At 33.9% G+C, this 23,289-nt stretch overlaps 1 protein-coding gene across 7 annotated transcripts in view; it reads right to left on the reverse strand.

The window, feature by feature from the left end:
* The window catches only part of Iml1 (GATOR complex protein Iml1), a 104,924-nt gene that overhangs the window by 54,555 nt on the left and 27,080 nt on the right, over positions 1-23,289 (reverse strand). For 6 of the 7 annotated variants that reach the window (XM_071589686.1, XM_071589685.1, XM_071589688.1 and 3 more), the window contains 2 exons: positions 18,520-18,708; positions 5,489-5,506 (listed from right to left, as the gene is read on the reverse strand). In XM_071589686.1, coding sequence (XP_071445787.1) covers positions 5,489-5,506; positions 18,520-18,708 — 207 coding nt within the window. The remainder of the gene's footprint in view (positions 1-5,488; positions 5,507-18,519; positions 18,709-23,289) is intronic. The other variant, XM_071589687.1, reaches the window with a different exon arrangement.

Consider the following 23,289-nt stretch of genomic DNA (forward strand, 5'->3'; position numbering starts at 1 on the left):
AGACTTCATGAGCTGTGATCCATATTGGTTCTGGCAAGTCCAAGTTAGGATCACTGTGTCACAAAGGGAATGCCTTTTATATAGTGTATCACATGGCTTTCTTCAGCAGATGCCTACTCTCTTTATCTCATTCTCTCATTGGTTTTCTTGCCTTGGCAGAGCATTCAAAGTATGTAATAAAGAGCTTGGACTATTTTCTCCATTCTAATCTTCAAGCAATTTTTGTCATGTATCGTAAATATTTTAGAAACAAAAATTTCAATTAAACATTGAATTTTCTTCCTCCTTTTGTATTCATGAGAATGAGTTGAACATAAAAATGTTACCCACTAATTATGTCATAAAAATGAATCAATTAAACAGAGTTTCATTGGCATATAAGCAGATATCCCTTTGGACTACAACCTTAACAGAGTGGAAGGGCATTCCTAGGGCCCAATCCCAATGTTCCAATTAAGAACTCCACTAGCAATAGAAATAAGAATTGCTACATGTAAGGTCACTAATACCAGAAAGGTCAAAGGGTAGCAGACATACAAAAAGTAGTCTTGCAATAGCTGATCTTCAGTGTGGTTGATGTAAATGTATCTGATTCCAGTGGGGGAGCTATTTAACATTGTCTTTTTAGAAACACTATCGAGAAAAGCCAAAGGGAAACTAGCTCAATGATTTATCCCAGGCATTGAGAATCATAATGATTACTGGTAACTAAGGGACTCAGGCAACGGGGAGAGGCAATGTGGAATAGCCTTAGTGCTGAATCACAAACTGGGGAAATGAGCTCAAAGTATGGTTAAGGAATCAGCAGAGACCGTGGAAAGAAAGATATCAAGTTCTGCAGGTTAGAGACTTTGATAATAACTAACACCTGGTTCAAACATTATCACAGAAGATAAAGGTACACATGGAAAATTCCAAGAGAAAATGGCATGTGCCAGTTAGATTAAATCATGAATAAGCATGCATTTAGGAACAGTGCCATCAAGTTGTGCAATTTCCCAGAAGGCCACTGCAGACACAAATGATTATTGTTTATTATGATATGCAATTAGAAATTTAGAGTAAGTGGGCTAGTTCATACATGGTAATTGGACAGTATTATTCAGGAACATGGACATAATGACAGAAATGGAAGGATGATTGCATTGTCTAAAGAAGTGACCACAAGGAGAGAGGAATTGATGACAGGTTGGCTGAGTAAATATGTAAAAAATGATTAGTAAAGGCTTGATATGGGGTGTCCTGCTACATGAATCATTTTTTTAATTTTTGATTTTTAAGGCAACAGGATGACCATAGATGAAAGGCTTCACAAGGGACAGTGTTTTCAATTTCCCATGAAAAATTGGGTGCAAAAAAAATCTCCGAAAGAAAGTCACCGTGTTTGCTCTTTCTCAGTGGAGAATAAATGCCATCATATGGTCGATTCGGCAATCCATAGTAACTTGGGTTACCAAAGGTGATCTAGCTCCGAAGAAAGTGAAATCAGCTGGCGAGGCAATGGCCATGATTTTTCAGGATGCACGCAGAATTATCTACATCGATTAATTGCAAAAAGGAAAAATGATAAATGGAGAGTATCATTAATAGGCCTTAATCAGTCCAAGACCTAAATTAGAATATTTAAAATACCTAAACATGTGCAATAACACATTGATTATGTTCAGGCCTCTATTCAATAACATATTCTGTAGATCACCAAGTTTTACTCCTTTGCAGTCAAGTTCAAAGCTATCAGAGTTGATTAAAGTTGAAAAGGGGTTGAAGAAAAATTGGATATATACAGAGCATTCACAATATCGGGAAAGAGAGTGCAATAGAGAACAATTGAAGAACATATTTCGTACTGTTTTTCAGATGGTTCATTAGTCAGTGGCAATTAATGGGTATTAGTAGAGTACACCTACTGACTGTAGTACCTGGATTTCAATCTGGAAGATGCCTCACTATAAGCCCTGTCATTTTTCAAGAATGTTCTTAGATCTGTGAAGCCAAGCCCAAGGAAAGAAATTGTCCCCCTGATGAGCAAATGTCACATCCTCCAAGAGCGAGCATGATGTGGGCTCGACATCAATGAATATACCAACATACAGATAATTAATTATAGATCAGTTTTTAGTTTTTTAATAATCCTGAATATGGAGTGGAAAAGTTGGCTCTCCTGATTGTATAGTATGATTATAAAAATATGTAACATTCCTTAACTATTCTCTAGACAAATTTTATGCAACATGTGTAAACATCTACCATTTTAGCTGAAGAAACTTGTAAGTTTCAGTTTTTCAGAAGTTAAAACATATGCCTACCATTCTATATGCAACAAAATATTTATTATATGGAAAATAGCAGATATTTTCTATACTATGAATGTTATACTCAAGCAGTTCTATTGATAAGTAAAGTGTTGTTTAAAATTTAAAATACTATCTGATATAAATTCATTAGTGTAAAATTTGTAAACATTCCCCATCCATGGCCTTTCTTTCCCAAATTCTTCATTAAAAGCCTGCAACCTCATACTATGTTTGCTCTTGTGCATCATTAGTCATGCTGAAATCTGACTTTACACTACATAGATGGTAGCTTGCTTTTCCTCAATGTAATTGAATGTTTTCTGAGAGACTTATACCTTTACATAATGTCATCACTCCACTGAGATCAACAGTACATGAAAAATAATATTTCATATGAAATTAGCTTAATTAAGTAATAAACATATGTTGAGAACATGGATTTCAGCTTGGCAAACATTTTACACCCTGTTGTTTCATTTACCTCACTGTTGAACAGATGAGCTTCCCTCAAATATTTAAGACCAAAATCTTTCCATTAAAATTGCCCAAAAAATATTCTAAAACTTAAAGTGGTCAACATATGAATTTATACATAAAATATATAGAATAAATCAAATATCCAAGACCAAGTAATGTCGATCACATTGGCTAAGGATATTAAAAAGACAATATGAAAATATTTTGGCTATATACGCATGGAAACTTACATAAGCGTACTTAAATAAAATAAACCAATATAAAAATGAAATATTTCAAATAAAATCCAAATGTGTACTTACTAATAATTGTAATTTGAGCACAGGAAATTTAAAAGAATGATTCACCCGAAAACAATATTATCAGCTTCCTGCTCAGATCTGCTGTCGATGATGAATACTAACTCATGTCAATGAGAATCTGGTGCATCTCAAAACTCTCCATCTTCCAAATGCAACTGAGGAATTTTTCATTGGTGATAAGCTACATATTAAAAGCAATCAATGAAACCTTACACAGATTTTCACTAGCAACTTAACATTTGCACAGGAGATTAAGGCAACGACACAGAAAACCTGGACTGAAAGGTATACCAGTTAGTTATCTCTTATAGGCTTAGAGAAAAAAAGATAATTGCATGCACTCAAAACAGCAACAAAGATACAAATTATGAAGAAACTACACAGTAGTTGTTTTTATTACCCAAAAAACACTAAAACAATTTCTAAATGATGTGGCTCACATGGCAGCTTACCATTGAAAAATAATTGTGATATAGTAGTGATGTACAGGGCCAGGTTGAACAATGACTGTATTTATCAGTAAAAATATTCATGAGTTAATATTGCAAAAAAGACCGTAGATCTGAAAATTATGACCGCACCTGCAATATTGATCTTGCAGTAACTGGTCAAATCATAAAGATGCTCACCAGCATACATACCAGAGGTTTAATTCTATTTTCTATAATTGGCCCATATTTCTAATGATGGAGTAGGAGGATGCGTATTTATTAGATTAAACATTTTATGGCATTCTATATAAGACCAATTGGGTTAATGGTTTGAGGTATGCTCTTTGGTTAATATAAAATATTTTTAATATTATTATGTTGACAAGATGCAGCCACTATTATATATGCTTCGGAAAAGAACTTTGGCTAACATGACATTTAGAATATTCTCAACACATTAAGCATTACAAGAGAAAAAGTAAAGGTACATGAAATATTTCCCAATTATTCACATACTGCACATCACAATTACTTTGCACACCATGAGAGGAATGAGCAGGAGCAGGGGTTGGTGAGGTAAGCAATTGGCTATGAGAACAACAAAGAAGCCTCCCAAGCTGGCCCAGATTAAAACATTCCCAAAAATACATAAGTTCCAGGAGTCTCACCTTTTACAGGTATCAAATAATGCCACAAGACACAAGGTGGCCACCATTTTCTATTTACGAGATTTCATGTTATTTTTCCTCGAATAATCCTAACTTCATACTTTACTTTTCAAAGCCACACTTCCAAATTGAACTTCAATATTAATAAATAACCATTTTTTCACTGAATTCTGAATTACTTCACTTCTCTTTTAGGAAATGGTTAAAGCCCCTATACATTGAGTGAACCTCTAGATGAATGAATTGCTATATTATCCCATAAAAAGTCACATCAAACAAACCTACATTCTAAGATATTGCCATGAATCACTTTGTGAAAATTTCCAATATCCATGATAATATAAACTATTTAGTTAATTTTTACACAATTTTCACCTTCACCAACCATGGCTTTGATAACTAGTGGCATCATCAAGGTAATACTGGTGGGGATTGTGACTGCTTACTATATACCATGGTATTTTAAGTGTAATCTTTGGCACATTTTGCCTTGTATTCCAATATATGCTAACTTCTTTTGTTATCTCTTGTGATGCAAAGCCCTCCTCCCTAGTGCTCACAATTCCCACCATTATGTAATCTTAATGACAACATGTCAAAATCATGGTCGGCGAAGTTAAAAATAGCGTGTGAAGTTTACAATGGTACTTTTCTATTACACCATTGCTACGATATTTATAATTTGAAAAGTTTGCACTTGAAAAACTGAGTGGATTCATTACAAATATGTAATATTTTGAGAAAATATATTTACTGAAAAATATTATGAATGGTTGACAAATTAAATGCTTTCCATTGATTTTTTATGACTTATGTGATTTATCAATAGCAAAACTAAGTAAAACCCAATCTGATGCCAATAATTTTTTCGGCATAAAGAGAGGTTTTATCATAAAGATTTTTTAAAAATCACAATTACATACGAAAATTTGCCAGGCAAAAGGAGAAGAAATTCTTGCATGAAATATGCTTAGCTTCTGTTTTATAAGCTTTTAATCAAAATTTCCTCAAGCAAATAAATACACTTAGAAAGTCCATCCTGAGAGAAATGACTATTTTGTACTCTGACTCTTTCAAGTTTAAAGGAACACAATAAATTGGCATAGTGTGAAATCCTATGAGACTCATCTTTCTCCACTGGCCACCCTGTTCAAGTGAGTGATGACTGAATGAACCAAAGAGAGAGACAGAGAAAGTGGGAGGAAGAGAAGGAAGGGAGCAGTGACAGTGAATAACTACAAACCCAGTGCCTACATAAAGACACACAAGCAACTGCCTATGCAAGGAGTGCAGATGGCAAATAGAACAGGTCAAACCTATTATAACTTTGCCGACTGTTTGATGGAATCCATGAGACATGAAAAACAAAAAAAAGAAAACACCATTGTTAAACTAAGTTGATTTCAGGCACTGACATCCATTCATAACACTTATATTAACCTACCATGAGGAGAGGTATTCCAAAATGACACAATGAAAACCATCCTTGCATTAATCGTTATACACACACAAAAGCATATTAATTAATTTTGAATTATACACACAAATTTCAGTAAAATGCAGGAAATGCCACAATAGGAACTTCAATGGAGTCAGTCACCTGCTGTGTGCACATGAATGTGAGGATCTCAAGAGAAAAAATCATTCACCAAGATTGATATTCAAATGTGCACCCCTTGATTTTTTAGCCTGAAATCATATAACACAAATTCCAATCATCTATCTCAGCAAATGATATTTCTATTGTGAAATTCTCAATTTTTTAAACACATAGTAAGCAAATGTCAAAACTTAAAAATAATATGGACACGTTACACAGAAATAACTTTCAATATATTCACTGGCCGCATCCAAGTGGGCATTCACTATTATAAAGTGAAAAGACCACTTTGTGCCCATCATTTCATCAGGGTAAAGAAATATACATGTATATGAAAAACAGGATAATTCAATGAAAATCAATTGGGTGGGAATTTATTTGTTCAGTGTATTGCTGTGTAACAATTTTAATATAATGTATTATTGCACATTTAAACACAACTTAAAAAACTGAACTGAGAAAACAGTCTAAAAAACGCAAAGGCAATCAGCTAAATTACACAAGGGGAAATCAGTTCTCATGCACTTGCCAATATTTCCCAAATTAACACTCAATTGCGACCAAAGGGGGATAATTTCTCAATGATGTATTTAATGAAACTTTTGGAGTAAAGCCATCTTAGTGGTCGTCCATCACCAAAAAGTGACAAGGCCAGCAACTTTGTAAAGGAATTGATGCCAACCACTACTGAATCCATTTGCCACTGAAAGATTATTTACTGCAGCATTTATTAAAGCATCATGACAATTCACCCAAAAATTAATCATTAAAAATCTACTATTGAATCAGCAACGTGAAAGGCATTTTTTCGTATTGTCAAATGAATTGTGGATTTGATTCATTTCATTTAATAACTAAAAGGTGAAATAATATAATGAATAAAAATTTTAAATCCTAAATCAAACTTGTTCTTATTCCTACACAAAAATCCCATTCCCATCTAGTACAGATACAACCTCCAGGGCGGGTTTGATGTTGTATGGAAGGAGATTGACTGCCTAATAGCAAGGGTAACACAGTCCCATATGGCAGCCTTCCAAATTTTACATGACCATGAGGAAAGTTTCCAGTAATTACAAAGGCTCAAAGGTTAAACCAACATTCAACTCATTTTATTTTGAATATTCTGCAGCACATTGCCTTTAAAAAATCAAGAGAAGAGAGAATCATTAACATGTGAAGAATTATTCAATCAAGAATCAATCCTGCAATTATTATATGGATTCATAACTATGAACTGAATATTATTTAGGAGTCCATTAATATACATGCAACTTGCAAATAATTTATGAACCAAAGAAAACCCAATTAAAGAACCCATATTTCATTGTCTCTTGAAATTAGTCATAGGATACCCTGAACTCGATGGTTTGAGGCTCTACTTTGTGAAAATTCAAGATTACTGAATAAATAAACTTAGTACCGTATTTCTCCATCGATAATGCACACATTATCTATACAAAAATGTTCAGAAGATTGAAAAAAATGACCATGTGCGCTATGCAACAAAAATTGAAAAAATTTAATCTATACACATCTATGCACGCAGCATCTATAAACTTTCAAGCCCTGGGCTCGTGGTATCTATACAAATTGATGATAACTACAAAGTTCTGGGTGAGCGTTATACATAAGGTGCGCGTTATCAATGGGAAAATACAGTAATTTTTTCCTAACAAAAACTTTATTATACTACTAGCTACTACAATTTTTTATTTACTCCTAATATGAGTATATATGTATATATTCCCTGGCCATGCATGAGGTTTTATACCTGATGTCAAAACATATCGTAGTATAATAAAGTTTTTTGTGTGAAAAAATTACTAAGCTTAATTATTCAATGATGGAATACCCTTTTTATAGGGTGAATCTCCTCCAAGCTACAACACACATATCCCTGTTTTTGGACCTGCTTCCAATTGCAGTAACAGCTTGTTTAAGATTACAAAATTATGAACCCAATGAAGCTTCCCCAATGTAAATTGGCAATCTAAAACATGGCATACACATAAAGTCTGCATCACATGTTCATATAAATCATTATGGGATCCTTGCTCATAAGTTTTTTTCCATCATAAGATTAAACTCACAAGCTATAGAGCCAAATGAGAAGGTTTTCATCAAAGTACCACTCATTAAGAGTGCTTATTCTGAACAAGGAACCACTGCATATCCCTCCAAACATATAAATACACAGATAGTGTTAAATGTATGTACAGTCATATTTTCATATCAACACCAAGGCCCTGCTTAATGCAACGAAAGCACCAAGAGAAAACATGCAACACTTAAGAAATAATAGGAAACACACTGGGGACCAATGTAAATGACCTTTAAATGCCAGGCAGAGCATCATACTTTGATTTGAACTGTATGCTGCATTTCATTAGGAAAACATAATGCAATATGATGCAATATACACGAAATTTATGCAATGAGGTCAGCACCATACATAAAAAAGATGAGAGCAAAGTGGTTCAGGGTATTGCAGCCCATTTCAAACTCAAATAGGATACGTAGTAACTGATTTATTCCACTAAAGTCATGGGTTTAAACCTCTGACATCAGGGGCAAAAAATATAAACTGGTGAATGCTAAAAATTGAAATGTTGACGTTAGCTCAAGTCATAAGTTATTGTTGGTTTAATACATTTTTTCAATGAAAAACAGTTAAAATTCTTAATTTTGCTTGTGTTACCGATTGATAATTAAAGTTTTATTGCAATATACTCTCCTAGCATTGTGATTAATAGTCATTATATTTTCTGTGAACCTCAGCATTTAAGCTAGGGTTACATTTAGACTCTGTCCATTTTGCTAGCAAGCAATCCCTGAATATACCAAAACTTGGTATTTGTGGTGCTCAATGGCACTGTCACCTTATCCATGGAACTTGGTCATTGGTAACTATTAGTGGCATCTTGATTTTAGTCACCACGATTCATAGTACCAATGAAAATTCCATTTCCAATGAAATGCCTCATTACAACTTTGCTAGTTTAGGAATACTAGCATCCAATAACAACGGTTGATTTTTGCCCTCGGCTGAGGAGAAGTATCATAAAATTATCAGTAACTAAAACCTTAGTTGTTCACTCAAATATTCATCTTTGTGCAGAAGGAAGTAAGTGTGCGACAAATTATTTCGCCTAATAAGCACAGTGACCACAGATTCTATTGCTTCATATTCCAGACTTTTTCTAGATTTGCCCAACAATAACACAGTCCTTTCTCCCCAGTATTTGGAAACATTATATAGATGCTTTTATACATCATCTCCTTACACTTTACTAGCCCAAGAGTACTGGTGGATTGATTCAACCATATTTTCAGTTTTCGCCAAGTCCTGAATGCACATTGAGGACCTACTGAAAACACCAACTGATCTCACGGCTAAAAGGAAGTCCATTCCCATCAAGAATTCTCCCAGACTATGACATATTTCCAGTACACATATCAAACTGCTGATATTTTTTAAGACACTTGGCTTATTTTCACATTTTGTCCCTAATTTTTGAAGAAATTCAGTTTTCATTTTTCCAGACTAATTAATGGCCACCCTGATAAATTAATGCAATCAAACCTTAAATTTACATTCCTGAAATCTGGAATTCATGTGATATCTCACTGCCCCATATAGATGAAAAACTTTATTAAATTTTAATTCATAACTATGCATTTTTGCCTGTATTTTATATATTGGTTTAAAAAAATTTCTTGCCAAAAACTGGGTATTAAAGAGGATGCTAATCAAATTTTAAAACGATTATTCAACAAGTTATCTGCCCGGGCATTAGTCTCACTTTAGAGGAATGTCACTCTATTGCCTCTTCTTTAAGTTTAAGATTTTTGTAAGTCACTTAAAATAACACCAAGGCTTAGTTGCATGCTATTGGATTTGAATATTGGTTAATATTGCCTTAAAAATTTTAAAGAAAATAAAAACATTCATAATCAAGCAGAATCTGGTTATACTGCAAGAAGTGAAAGTGGATATTGTAAAACCTTATTGTATATATACAGCAATCCATCCTATTTGAGAATTCATACTTAAAATATTCCAGTGTTAAGTCTGCCACCACAATGGTCCCATAATTGAACAAGCAAGCGGCTGGTTGCTAAGATTTTCCAATTATAAAATGTCCATACATAAGAAAAACATAAATATGTTCTTACCACCATTTTTAATTCAATTTTCATTTCCAACCTTCCTGTTTTCACAACCATAACCCCCACCTTCCTTCAGCTTTCCAAGGTGACAAATTTAGAGGAGAGAACCTTCCCTGCATCCTTCATACCTACTTCTTCACATTTTGTTTGCTGAAGATTGAATCTTTACCTTCTACATACAAAGATATTCCACATTTCTTCATTCCTACCAATTATAGCACTAGCCAAAGAAATACAGGCAGGCCATTTTTCAAGGGCAGACCTACTGAATTTCTTATTTTCTATTCTTCCCCTAATTTCAATGAACTGACTCAAGTGGTATCATCAATATTTTCATTAAAAAATTGGGTTTGCTAATAAGCACAATGAATGAATGAAGCACTATGCAGCAACAATACAAGCTGCTGTCCTAAAATAACTGTTGACATTTGCGGTCTTCTACAAAGACAACCCACCAGGGGACTGAGTTGGGGAACATGACTTAGAAACAAGTGTGTGAATATGATATTACTAGCATTGTGCACCACATTCATCATGCTCATATTAACTCCATATTCTTTCTTTTCTGCCAATGGAGCCCACCCTGCCTGCCTACACTTCCATTTGACTGCCAGTAATCATGACCCTTCTTCCCCTTCTACCATCAAAACCACTATGAATGTGATAAAGTGCATGCACCATTATTCCTGCCATCATAAAACTCACACTTAAAGAGTTAAAAATCAACATGAAATAATAGCCATAGAAATTATAAGAAGTAAAATTATGGGTACAGTACAACAGAAGAAAAGAATTTTGGGATCTCCCCATTTCTACCTCATCAGCAGATCTCTGTCAAAGATGCTACTATGAACCCATTTGAATGAATCATCAGAAATCTTCAAGACAGTGGACAGTGAACTAAATTAATTAAAGAGTTAGTTAAATTCTTTATTATTACTGAAGATATTATTAATTAAAATAAAATTCTGATATGATGCAATGTATTGCTCTAGGTCCCAATGTATTGTTCTATGTCCTATTGAATTTTATTTCATTTTGATAAAGAGTTATCATAACCACAGCTAATTTCCAATATAAACTTCAGTCATTATACATTCACCCTATTTTTATGGTGGACTGCTTTGGAGCTGAAATAAAGCATGAAAGAACCCTAGATTTCTGTCAATGTATTACCCCAATCCTACATTCCAAAGAGTTCGTGACTGAAGAAATATACATACCTCTCACAACATTCCCTTCTGGGGCAGGCACTGTCAAGAAAAGCCTGGTTTTGGGTTAAAACAGAAAACTAACTCTATCTAACTAATTTCTCCCCATTGCCAAATCCTTGCATTCTGCTTTCACATCTGTCACATTCCTACATTTTTTCATAAATGCTCTTTGGTTTCTGAAACTTCTGAGAAGACAAAGAGCATGTATGAATGCCACAGAGGCGAAAGAAGTGACTGAAGATACACATACAATATAGGAGCCATTTACTTAGTTCTGCGGATTTACACCATGGAGGTAAAGTCCAAAGGAATCACCAGGCAGGTGAGGCGAGACAGGACTGGAGAGTCTCCTCAATGTGAAACGTTCTAAACAATATGAAAAAAGTTAAAAATCCACGGCTCTCATATTAAGATGCCTTCCATACAATTTTGGTTGAATACATAATTGCTTCAAAATATTCAGTCATATATGTCACCTTATTTTTACATTTTCTTCAAAACACAACTGCAAAGACTCCTGGGAACAAGAGAGATATCACAATCATGAGAGGCAACAGGAGGGGTAGGAGCTGGGGTAATATTTGATCTGGTAGTTGAAAACAAAAGTTGAAAATGTTTTTAGTCATTGTGATATGTCATTTCGAACTCATTTACTAAAATGCTATAAACACCCAATCAATTATGTATGCATGATATCAATTGCTGAAAGTAATACCATGGTTGGATTCAGTTTTTAAAAAATTGTCACTGCAAAAGTTTTTAAAAGTTCATTCCATATGTTTATCCAGTAGCACTAGTTACAGATTGAGTATCCATAATTCTTTTCATTATTACAGTTTTTTCTTAATTATAATTTGTAAAAGTGACCTTTTCTCCTCCTTTATATACAATTTGTATCAACAGCTCAAAACAAATATCTCAAATTTAAATTTGGACAAAATGTCTTCAATATCTAATTTATCATTTTTTTCATCATGTTGACAGCAAATTATGCTAGCAACATTCATGCAATCCCTAAATTGCCTTTGAAAATACTAATTTTCTGTTGATTAGGGGCAAATTTTATCTTGCATTCTATTCCAGCTGAGAAAATTATTTAACCTCAAAAAATCAATTATAAAAATGTCAGTTATAAAGAGAAGGCATAAACATAGATGTTTCAAGTGCTCACAGCACACTGCAAAACAAAATGTGCATCAGAATATCGAAAGAATGCTCTTCCAGTTTCGTCCATGGAACTGATCAATTTGAAAAACAAACTTAATTTTGAGATTTTCGAAGAAGGAAAAATTCCACTTTTAGGAGCAAAATTAATTTTTATTTGGAGCAACTTCCTTTTAAACAAATTGCACTACTTATTTAAAAAATATAAAATCTGAATTACCAGAAAATCATAACCATATAAGGAGGACTACATAAGTGAATTCATGAGTAACTACGTTTAAATTGAGTGAATTTTTAATAAAGTTTTTCCTCGCATGAAATATGAAAATTAAATCTTTTCTTTTAGACTTCATTAAGAATCACAGTCTCCTTATTAACAAAACTGAAGCAACCTACATTTTAATTGGTTTGGCAACTTCACTTTGTGGAAGTTTTGTATGGTTTGGTACACGGTGAAACGCATTATACCGAACAAATAAAGTCTGTGGAAAAGTATGTTCTCTATTCCATTTGATGGTACTGAGAGTTTGTTGAGAAGAGGTTCTAGTGAGGTTGGATACCTTCAGAGGCCTTCAGTTAACACATACTTTAAAAGCACACCTGTTTCAATTTCAAAAGCTTCACTACTTAAGGGTAACTAAAAAATTTACTACCATTATTATTGCAATGTGGACAAAAAATATTGAATCTAATAAGTAACTAAAAGAATGAGGAATTTTATTATACACCATGGTAATCTAGGGATGAAGTTATAGTGAAACTGAAAACATCCATAATATATAACTTTCCTCGAACAGAATTATCTCTAAGCTCACTGAAATACTCTATTACCAGAATTACAATTTAAAATGAAGCTGGCATGAATTATCTTGGATGATAAAATTGTTTTCACCAACATTAATGTATTGTTACCAGCCATCATAATGAAATATAATATATATATATACTCATAATGATGAAAGAGCTTGAATAATATGAAAATTATGTAACTATCTAATGTTTACTTTACAAGAAACAAGTTGTATTAGCTTCATTTAATGACTGCAAAAGATATACATCTGTGATGTGATGAAAAGCAAATTGAACATCAAATTTTCCCTTGTGAAACGACTCAAGGAAGTCTGTGGGTATGCTTCAGTTCTTAGATCCACAAAAAGTAATCACAGAAACTTTGGCAGCCTTGAATTTTCAACTCCTTCCTTTTCAAATTAAGCAAATAGAGAAGCAATCAGAAAATAATTCCCAATATTCTTACTAAGTTAAACCAGGTTCTTGAAATTCCTCTGAAAATGATTTGTGTGTATGATAATCCGAATAATATTTAAGAATATGTGTCCTTGGAGTATCCAAATAAATGACATTAAGCTCACTTTCACTTTATATGAAATTACTAATGTAATGTGCAAATTTCAGTGGAATTACCTAAATTATTTACTGACTACAAGGCATCACGTGTGCACTGAATAGCATCAAGCACTAAGAGCAACATCGTTCGATAAAAGTGCCATGACATATTTGATACTACAATTGATAAGCCTAAAATCAAGTAGTATAAGTACACTATGGACAACTCGTGATAATCTAGTGAAAAACTATGAAATTAATCAATTATTGTGTATGTATTCTAGCTCAGGTTTTTTTGTGACCTCTCACATGAATTTCCATGGTTACATGAATTTCTCAGGTAATGATCAACACTTAGCCAGTTTTTAATAGGTTAAGTAACTGCAATAACATTAAAAATATACAGTAAAATATTAACTTAAATCTTGAAAATTATATTAATACTTAAGTGAATATTTATGCATACCAGGCAGGCGACCCAACATCAATTACCACATGCCCTTGCAGTGGCTTTCAGGATATTGTGTACATGACAATTTTATTTCAAAATTCAATGAACTAAAAAAAAATGGATGTCAAAATATCTGGGCTTGAAATAAATACGTTAAACAACCTATTTATTACAGTTCTGTACTTGACCAGTAAAATCATAATGACATTTCATCTGCAGATATTCTAAATGCAAATGAAAAAGTTTGTAATTTAATGCATTCGCCATCTTAAGGAAGGAGGCAATTGCTGTCATATTTGGTAAAAAAACTTTCAAAATTCAGGTCTATCGGCAAGTGTGAATCAGTATACTGTGAACTTCCATGCACTGGCCTCTGCTTGCAAAATGGTATAAACTTAAACTACAATTAAATATTGAAACTGACTATTTTCAGGCATCTCCTCCTCCTCCAGGACTCTCACCCTCCAACATTAAACATTCCTCCAGACTTGGTCAGTTATGCACTAAATGTAAGCATGTTAATTGAAAAGTAATTTTTCCTGTAACTCTTAACTTAACACTTAATTTTTTGCTCTTAACCTTTTGACTTAACATGTTTATTTTTAAAGACAACATAAAGAATGTCAAGTTAAAAGTTGACTCATCCGATGAAAAGGGATCCTCAAAATGATATCACATTGGTGCCAATGCAAGTCAAAAGGAAAGAGACTGTGAGGGCTTCGACTTCAACAAGGCATTAAAATCCCTTATTCTGAGAAATTTGACTGTCCATCAGCTTCTATCACAATTTATATTTTTCTTTGAGAAATGAGCAAATATTTTGACACTAGTTCTCACAAAAGTAAAATTATTCTTGTTAAATTAACTTGAGAATTGTTTTAAGTCAATTTTGATTGGACTGAGCTGAAAATGATTTTATTCGGCATTAACTTTTAGTTCAGTAAAACATACACTACATTTAAATTAAATGACTAAACCTTTCGCATTTAACTTCCTTCAATCTGTGCATGTCCTATGCTAGGTCACGTCAATATTACAATTGGCTTCCTCTTCTGATGAGAAAATAAATTTTCTTACTTTCTTTGATATTTCCCATGAATTATGGCTGGAGCAAATTGTATCATGAATCGAATAGCTTTGTAGAGGAGCAAGTTTCTCACAAAATAAGTACACAACTTGGATCCAATATCACCAATAAAAAAGTAACCAAAAATATTGGATACCATTAAACATTAAACAATAATAAGTTTTCAATTGTTTCTGGCTCAACCTTGTGGAAATTCATGTTAATGAAATTAAGAATACTAAGTAACTTTCCACTGTTCTTTATTAGCGTACAACCGGTTTCAATGCTCAACGCCACCTGATGATGACGCTTGAGCGTTGAAACCGGTTGTACGCTAATAAAGAACAGTGGAAAGTTACTTTGTATTCTTAATTTCATTAATAATAAGTTTCATTAAAAGCTGAATTCTTAATCAGCTCTTCATATTGAGCCATTCAGTTAAATTATTAGGTACAAATGCAATTAGAGCATCACCACAAATTGATAACCAGTTGAGATCCAACCTAGAATATAGAAGTTCTACTAAATAGATATAATTTTTTTGAAGTTAGTTTTTAATCTCTATTTAATGGGTGAATATAACCTCTACCTCCCCTACCTCAAGAGATTACCAGTAATGCTTCCACCATCCACCCTTCCTTCAAGAGCCAGGGTTCAATAGCATAGTGACCTGAACTTCTTTTTCCTCTACCAAATCCAATAAATGTTTACACCAGGATGGAATATTGAATGCTGACCAAGCAAAAAGAAGTTGAATAGAATAATGAAGCAGTTATGAAAAATATTGAGATTTACATTGTGTGAAATACTAAAAGCCAAAAGGCCTGGCTTTGCTCAAAAAGGTATTGTCTTTTTGTTTTTCCTGACGTATATCCTAAACCTAGTCAACAGTTGAGTGCTTTTTATGCTGAAACGTCTATGTTGATGAGCAAAAGTTAAAATAAAGTTGGCACACATTTGGACAGGAATAAAAGCTTACATCCATATGCCATTTTCAAAGGGGGCATAAGAGTTGGTAAAGAGTTTTTTTTAAATTTTTTATAACAGGCACCAGATAATTCATAAAATTGGAAAGGAGCATGGAATATTTTGGATGCTTGTGATTAGTCATGGTGATGTAAACTTTCCATTAAAAAAAGTCATGCCTCAAAATAAGAACAATTTTATGTGAACCAAAAGTATTTCTAAGGCGATGATATTGTTTTTCCTTGCTTTTTATTTTCCTGTTACATTTGCATCACACCATTATTACCCCCATCATATCCTCATGGTATTTTAATGCCAGATCAGGTAATGTATGCATTATCACCAAACATCACTGGAGAGGTAAATGAATAGATGATAGTTATTGTTTCAGGGATGATATTTTATATTAGAGCATTACGGAGAGTATTAATTGATATTTTAAAAGTATTCTTATAAATCCATTCATAATTTCTGAAATTGAAATCCCAGATGTGAGATTTGAAACTGTGAAATATTTTGATTTCAATTTCACAAAAAGAAATAATTAGCACTATTAAATTATCGTTTTTTTAATCATTCTTACATTATACATATTCTAATATTTAACTAATTATATGATTGTTTAAGATTTACTACTGAAATGATTAATCATCACATATACCTTTTAGTCACATGAACAGACTCACTGGTGCATTAATATAATAAGTAAAACACCCATTATTCAAAACCATTTGTCTATCAACCAAAAAGTAAAGAATGAACCTAAGGTTATACGTAAATAACCAATTAAATTCTTCATTATTGAATTAAATACAGACTTCTTGGATATTTTTTGCAAACGTCAAATCAACTTCATAAGATGTGTTAAAACTTAATTGTTAATATATCAAAACAACTCAAGGATATAAATCTATTAACTCAGTTACCCAGATTCACCACCTGAGGTTCACTTCTAAAAGCTACAAGGCAACTTACATGTCTTCAGAAATCAATCCTAAGTGTAAAACAAAACTTTCAAGGGTACACATTGCGGAAGGTGTTCAGGAATATTGTTGAAATCAATAGCAAATTCTGAACTGACAAATTACAACAACTTAAAATTATAGTGCTTGTCGCTTCAAGAAAACGACTCCTGGTGTTCTCTCCCAGATTTAACATGAATGAGACATTTATGAGTAAAACAACTAAGTCATTTGGAGTTGTTTCCATCTGAAAATCACTGCAAACATTCATCACCAAGTGATCAATTCCAATCTTATAGCAAACTGATGGGTAAAAAGTTTTGACTATTCAGAACTTTCATTGTTCTCTTCACTAAAATATCTTTTCTCAAATCAAGCAACCCCCCAGGCATCATTTATAAAATACACTATTCAGAGGAGCCTTATGAAGGAGTTTCTCAATCAATAATATTTTTTATTACTTGAAAATTCATCCCTGGACCCAGCGATTAATTAAGAACCAGGATTTTGGATCCTAGGATTTCCAGAAGCATTTCTATCAAAGATTGGAATTGAACCCTGGGGTTGCAGGTTCAGGCTCTGCCTTTTACCAACTTTAATATAAAAATTGATTCACACGCAATGGTAATTAAGAGAACACAGTAACAAAATTTGAACAATTAATTAGCCAGCATCATTGACACAAATAGGAGTGTTATGCAAGCACATACAATCAAATTACACTCAAAACTTATTTATATCATTTGATAACTTCTTTTAGTTTAATGGATAAGTTTTCAAATCAAATGTTCGTTGATAACTGAGAGGTAACTGTGGAATGATTAACATTCCAATGTTTACAACATATTTTAATTGCCCCTGTTTATAAACACCTGAGTTAAGCCCTCCAAATTTGGTTTGGTGGGTTTTATGTTATTAAAAACACATTAAAAGTAATCTATGCCATATGCAGCATGGTATAAGATAATATAGCATATGTGAATAAGCTGCAAGTAAATATGCCTTAAGATCATTCATACCCTTCCCGTGATTCTTACCAAGGAGCACAAAGGTAGCAACAGCTATTTACCAACATATCCTGAAATAGAGTTGACCAACAAACAAGATTAGCTGTTACAAATATAATAGGTTATTGGAAATCATTTTCCAATTTTTTTCTTAAAAGAGCAACAGCATGATTGGGTGGTTTTGGATGTTGTAACCCAGGAATTTGCTTGGTGTCACTCCCCTTTAACCACCCTAATAGTCTGCAATGCTCAATTTTTGTAATCTGGACACTTCAACCTCCAAATTGTAGTCCAAACCCCGAGATAAAACGGAGAGAACCTTTTTGCAACCACCGTTGACGTGGAGGGCCGTCACAAGATGCTGCCTAATTTAGAGAGCATGCATGGTCCATTCTCTTACCCGTGGTGAGCGCAGGGGTCCATTCCTGCTCCCCCGTTGCACCCCACAGGAGTGTCAGACTCTTGTTGCCCACTGATGGCGAGGGCTGCTGGGTAGTCTGCAGGGGGATCATGGGGTGGTGGTGAACCACGGATTTGGTCGACCCCTGAGGGATGGCGTGGCTACGACTAGCACTCCGGTGCCTGTCAACTGGCAGCAGCAACAAAAGACAGGAAGGGGAAAACTATTAGCCAAAAACCAACATGTGAAAAGAAAGCACCCTCAAGCAAGAGTTTACAGTATGGTCAAAATGCAATGGATTAAAGCATAACATGAAAGGGAACTGCGTGATTTAGCTCACTCAGGACGTCTTTTAACTTTCATTAATTTCAACCAAATGATTATGAGTGGCAACATGGTAACCCACAAAAATACTCTCTGAAATTGAAAGGAATTATCTTTCAATTTATAGTGACCAAATAAATTAGAAGTTCTCTTTGATACAACAAGACCAAAATCAACTCCTACCAGTGAATTAAAAAGGCTAAGGGAGATTGAACACCTCAAGCTTATGAGTACATTTTGCATTGAAAATCTAAGGTTTCTCATGTTTATATCCACAGAGCTTCAAATATTCAGACCTCAAGTCAGACAACAACAGGTAAATACATTCCATGGGATTTCATACGAGAGAACTAGAAATTTTTCCAATGTGTGTTCCATGGCTGTGGAAGCTTATGTATAGCTCCTGACATATTCCAAAAGTTCAAAGGTAATTCTCAAATAATACAAGAAAAGTTCTGATGCAAGATATTTTGTTCCTCAAAGTTCATAGTGAGGTACTCTGCTATGCAGAGCTTGAAACCACCAAGTATCACTTAATGCAAATTTGACTGAACCTTTGGCCTTATAATAATTCAAGAAAAATTATACTGATGAATCAATCCAAATTAATTTAAGAATGCCATAAAACTGCATAAATAAACAATAAATCCCATAATTACTGCATAAATAGCAGAAATTTTTCCACAAACACCTTTTCTGATATGACCTTTTGTTGTGCATCTTACATGCACAACAAACATTACTTAGGGTTGTACCAATGATATGAAATATTTATCACCAAAAACAAATCTAGAATTGCTCGAACTTTTTAAGAGATTTATATTTCCATTGTTGCAAAGTTCCCTACTTTCAATAAATGTTTCTCAGGAATGGATGGGTGCTATTGAAAAATATATCACTACAAAAGATTATTTATACCAATTGTTTCAGACTGGTTTTTTGGAATTTGTAAGTGAAAACTATCTTTAACATGATTCTCTAATCTAACCAATCTCAGTCCTCTATATCTCTCAGTTCAATAATGGCAAAAGAAGCTTTTTATACAGCCAGTAAGAAAGAGCTGTGGAACTAGATTTGAATGCTGAATCGCTTGATGATGTCATAAAGGTTACTATCATAAATACGCTCAAATTATGTTTTTACCGACTTGCATTAGAGCACTATGTATTAACAAGATATGACTTTACAAAAATAGACAACCTTTCCTTAATATTGGTGAGTTAACAAAATTTCACTTAATAAGGAGAAATGCAGAACTGGCAGTGAACATATAGATAACCAAGAATGAGGTCGAGAAATTATGTAATAAAATGAAGAACCAGATGGAAAAATGTTTTCTCAGACTCTCTCTCTCTCTCTCCATAAACGCATGGCTTTCAGAGCAGTTTAAACTATGTTTTTTCAAGAGATGTCCATGAACTTTGGAAGCACTGAAATACTTCTACAAATTGCACGCCAAGAGGACTACATATGAAAATTGAATGAATGAGAAACTTTAGTATTCAAGAAATTAAAAGATTAAAAAATAATTGAGTTTAAAGATTTTTATGTAACTCAACCTCGTAACAATGCAACAAAGGCATAAAAAGAACCTTGCAAGTACAGTGCAGCAGCAAAGACATTAGAGCAAGTTTTTAGAGAGAAAGTTTCCTTTTGTAACCTAATAAAGGCTTTTCCTGATAGTAATTAATCCTGAATGGTAAGTATACATATTTAGTTTTTTCATTGAAATTTATTTAAGAACACAGACAGAGTTATAAAAAATCATGGCAATCAACACCAAGCTTTTTTTTTGATAGGTGAGGGACTTCAGCTCCATGGCATACGAAGACTACACAAACGGGGAAGGAGGGCTAGTTCCATTCCCAGTGATTTTGTTTACCAGGAGCCTCTCGTATCCAAGAAGACACTGCTCAGACTTACACCCCGGGATTTTCCAAAAAAAAACATCCCGAAATTGAACCCAGCCCCATTCAGTCAGCAGATAAATGAACACTCTTTCTTCACAGGGAGCTGCAGCCCCCAAAATTAATAAATGACACAAAAATCATGTATAAAGAAGATAAGGTACTTAAATATGTGCATAAAAACGGAAAATAAAGAAATTAAAACCATACATTGTTGAATCCAAAATGCTTAATGATTATCAATGTACCCAAAAATCAAAAATTAATTCTGTATCACACTGTCATTAATCACACACTGAAGGCTTGTGCAGCGCATGCATGTCATCCACAGCTAAAAGTCAATCACCATAAATCACATTAGCAAAAAAGAGGAAAAGGAGTGGGGATTTGTACTTGTTCCAGTGCAAGTTTTCCCTCCTCCATTGCTGATTTAGCAACAATGGCCTACCAACAAATCCAACTGCACATCCTAATACGAGGGCAGTTTGAAAGATTCTCATAATAACCACTAGATGTCAGCGCAAATGCAACGAGGTTCCCGCTTAATAATAGGTAATCCCTCAAGAGTAAATACATAATTCATCAGTGCTCTGGGAAGAGATCTGTGGTGCAAATGCTTCTCTGCTGTTGTTCCCATCTAGTGATTTGTGAAGATGGAAAAAATTGAGATTTAAGCAGTGATTAAATACTTCGTAAAGAAAGGTATGAAAACAAAGAAAATTCATGCCAACTCTCAGAACACTCTTGGGGACTCAACTCTGGGAAGAGATCTGTGGTGCAAATGCTTCTCTGCTGTTGTTCCCATCTAGTGATTTGTGAAGATGGAAAAAATTGAGATTTAAGCAGTGATTAAATACTTCGTAAAGAAAGGTATGAAAACAAAGAAAATTCATGCCAACTCTCAGAACACTCTTGGGGACTCAACTTCTATTTATTAAACTGTTGCCAAGTGGACAAATAAGTTTGATTGGGACAGCTTAGATGATGATCTGCATACTGGTCAGCCAATATGTGCTACTACCCCAGAAATTATTGCATAAGTGCATATAATGATCATGGAGGATCGCCGACTGAAAGTGCAAGAAATCTCTGAAGGTCTGGGGATGTCACCTGAATGGGCATATCATATTTTAACAGTAGAATTGGATATGAGAAAATTATCTGCTAGATGGGTGCCACAACTCTTGAAGCAGGATCACAACTGCATCAGAATGGAAATATTTAAACAAGATTTGACCAGTTTCATGAGCAACCAACATGATTTTCTTTACCAGTTTGTGACCACAGATGAAACTTGAGCCCACTACTATACCCAAGAGACAAAACATCAGTGAAAGCAGAGGAAACATGTTGTTGATTCACCACCACCAATTAAATCAAAGGTAAGACAATTGGCCGCAAAGGAGGTGGTTTCAGTTTTCTGGGATGCGAAAGGGATTCTGTTGATGGATTATCTTCCCACAGGTCAAACAATTACTGAAGAATACTGTGCTAACCTCCTGAACCAACTACATCAAAAGATACACAAAAAAAGGCCAGGTTTGGCACCAAAGAAAGTCACTCTTTCATCAAACAATGCACACCCACACTCTAGTGTCATTGCCATGGCAAAAATAAATGAACTAAGTGAACTGAGGCCACACCTGCCTTATTTGTCTGATTTGACTCAAATAGATTTCCATCACTTCCCAAAATTCAAAATAGCTTTTACAAGTGGACGAAGATTTTCTTTGAAGGACGAGCCGGAAGCCATAGTAGACGGGTATTTTGCAGGCCTGAAGGACACTAATTTTCAAGATGGGATCAAGACATTGGAACATCACTAGACCAAGTGCATTAGTGTACAGGGAGACTACATTGAAAAATAATAAAGTTTCACTAAGGTTGGACATTTATTTCTATTCCAACCTGAGAAATTTTCAAATTACCATCATATTACACATTCATGCAATCATTATCAACAATGATGGAAATGAAACAAGGAAAGGTAAGAATGGAAGATACTTTCCTCTTGCACAGATATAGTGCGACATTCTCTCTCAAACCCCATACATACCTTACACAGGCTTTCACGACCCAGTGAGACCGTGAAACATATTTACTTACATAAGTAAAGAGAAGACAATGAATACATTATGATAAAATACCAAACACAAATTGAATTCCATTTTATCCTGATGCTCCTCAGAATTATGTGAAAGTTGCAACTTCCTTGGGTTTCACATATATTTGGCCTAAAACTCTCTATAATTTGAAATTTGCACAAGTTATAAGTTTAAAACTGGAGTAATTGTTTGAAAATATTACTGATACATTTGAACACATTATTTCTCTTTGAATATGGAAATATGGACAGCCCATAAATTACTGTCCAATTATGGATTTAATAAAAGGAATATTAATATTATCATGTTTGCACGGCAAGTATAGTCCCAATTCATTGTCAGCCAAGTGAATCTCTTCGCACCCTACTGTGAACTCCTAACACATGAAGCAGAAGTGGTACTCTGGATCAGGGAGTATCATCATCATCAGAGAT

Source organism: Hetaerina americana, unplaced genomic scaffold (assembly GCF_022747635.1).
Source record: "Hetaerina americana unplaced genomic scaffold, ioHetAmer1.1.p SCAF_4, whole genome shotgun sequence".
Classification (NCBI taxonomy): domain Eukaryota; kingdom Metazoa; phylum Arthropoda; class Insecta; order Odonata; family Calopterygidae; genus Hetaerina; species Hetaerina americana.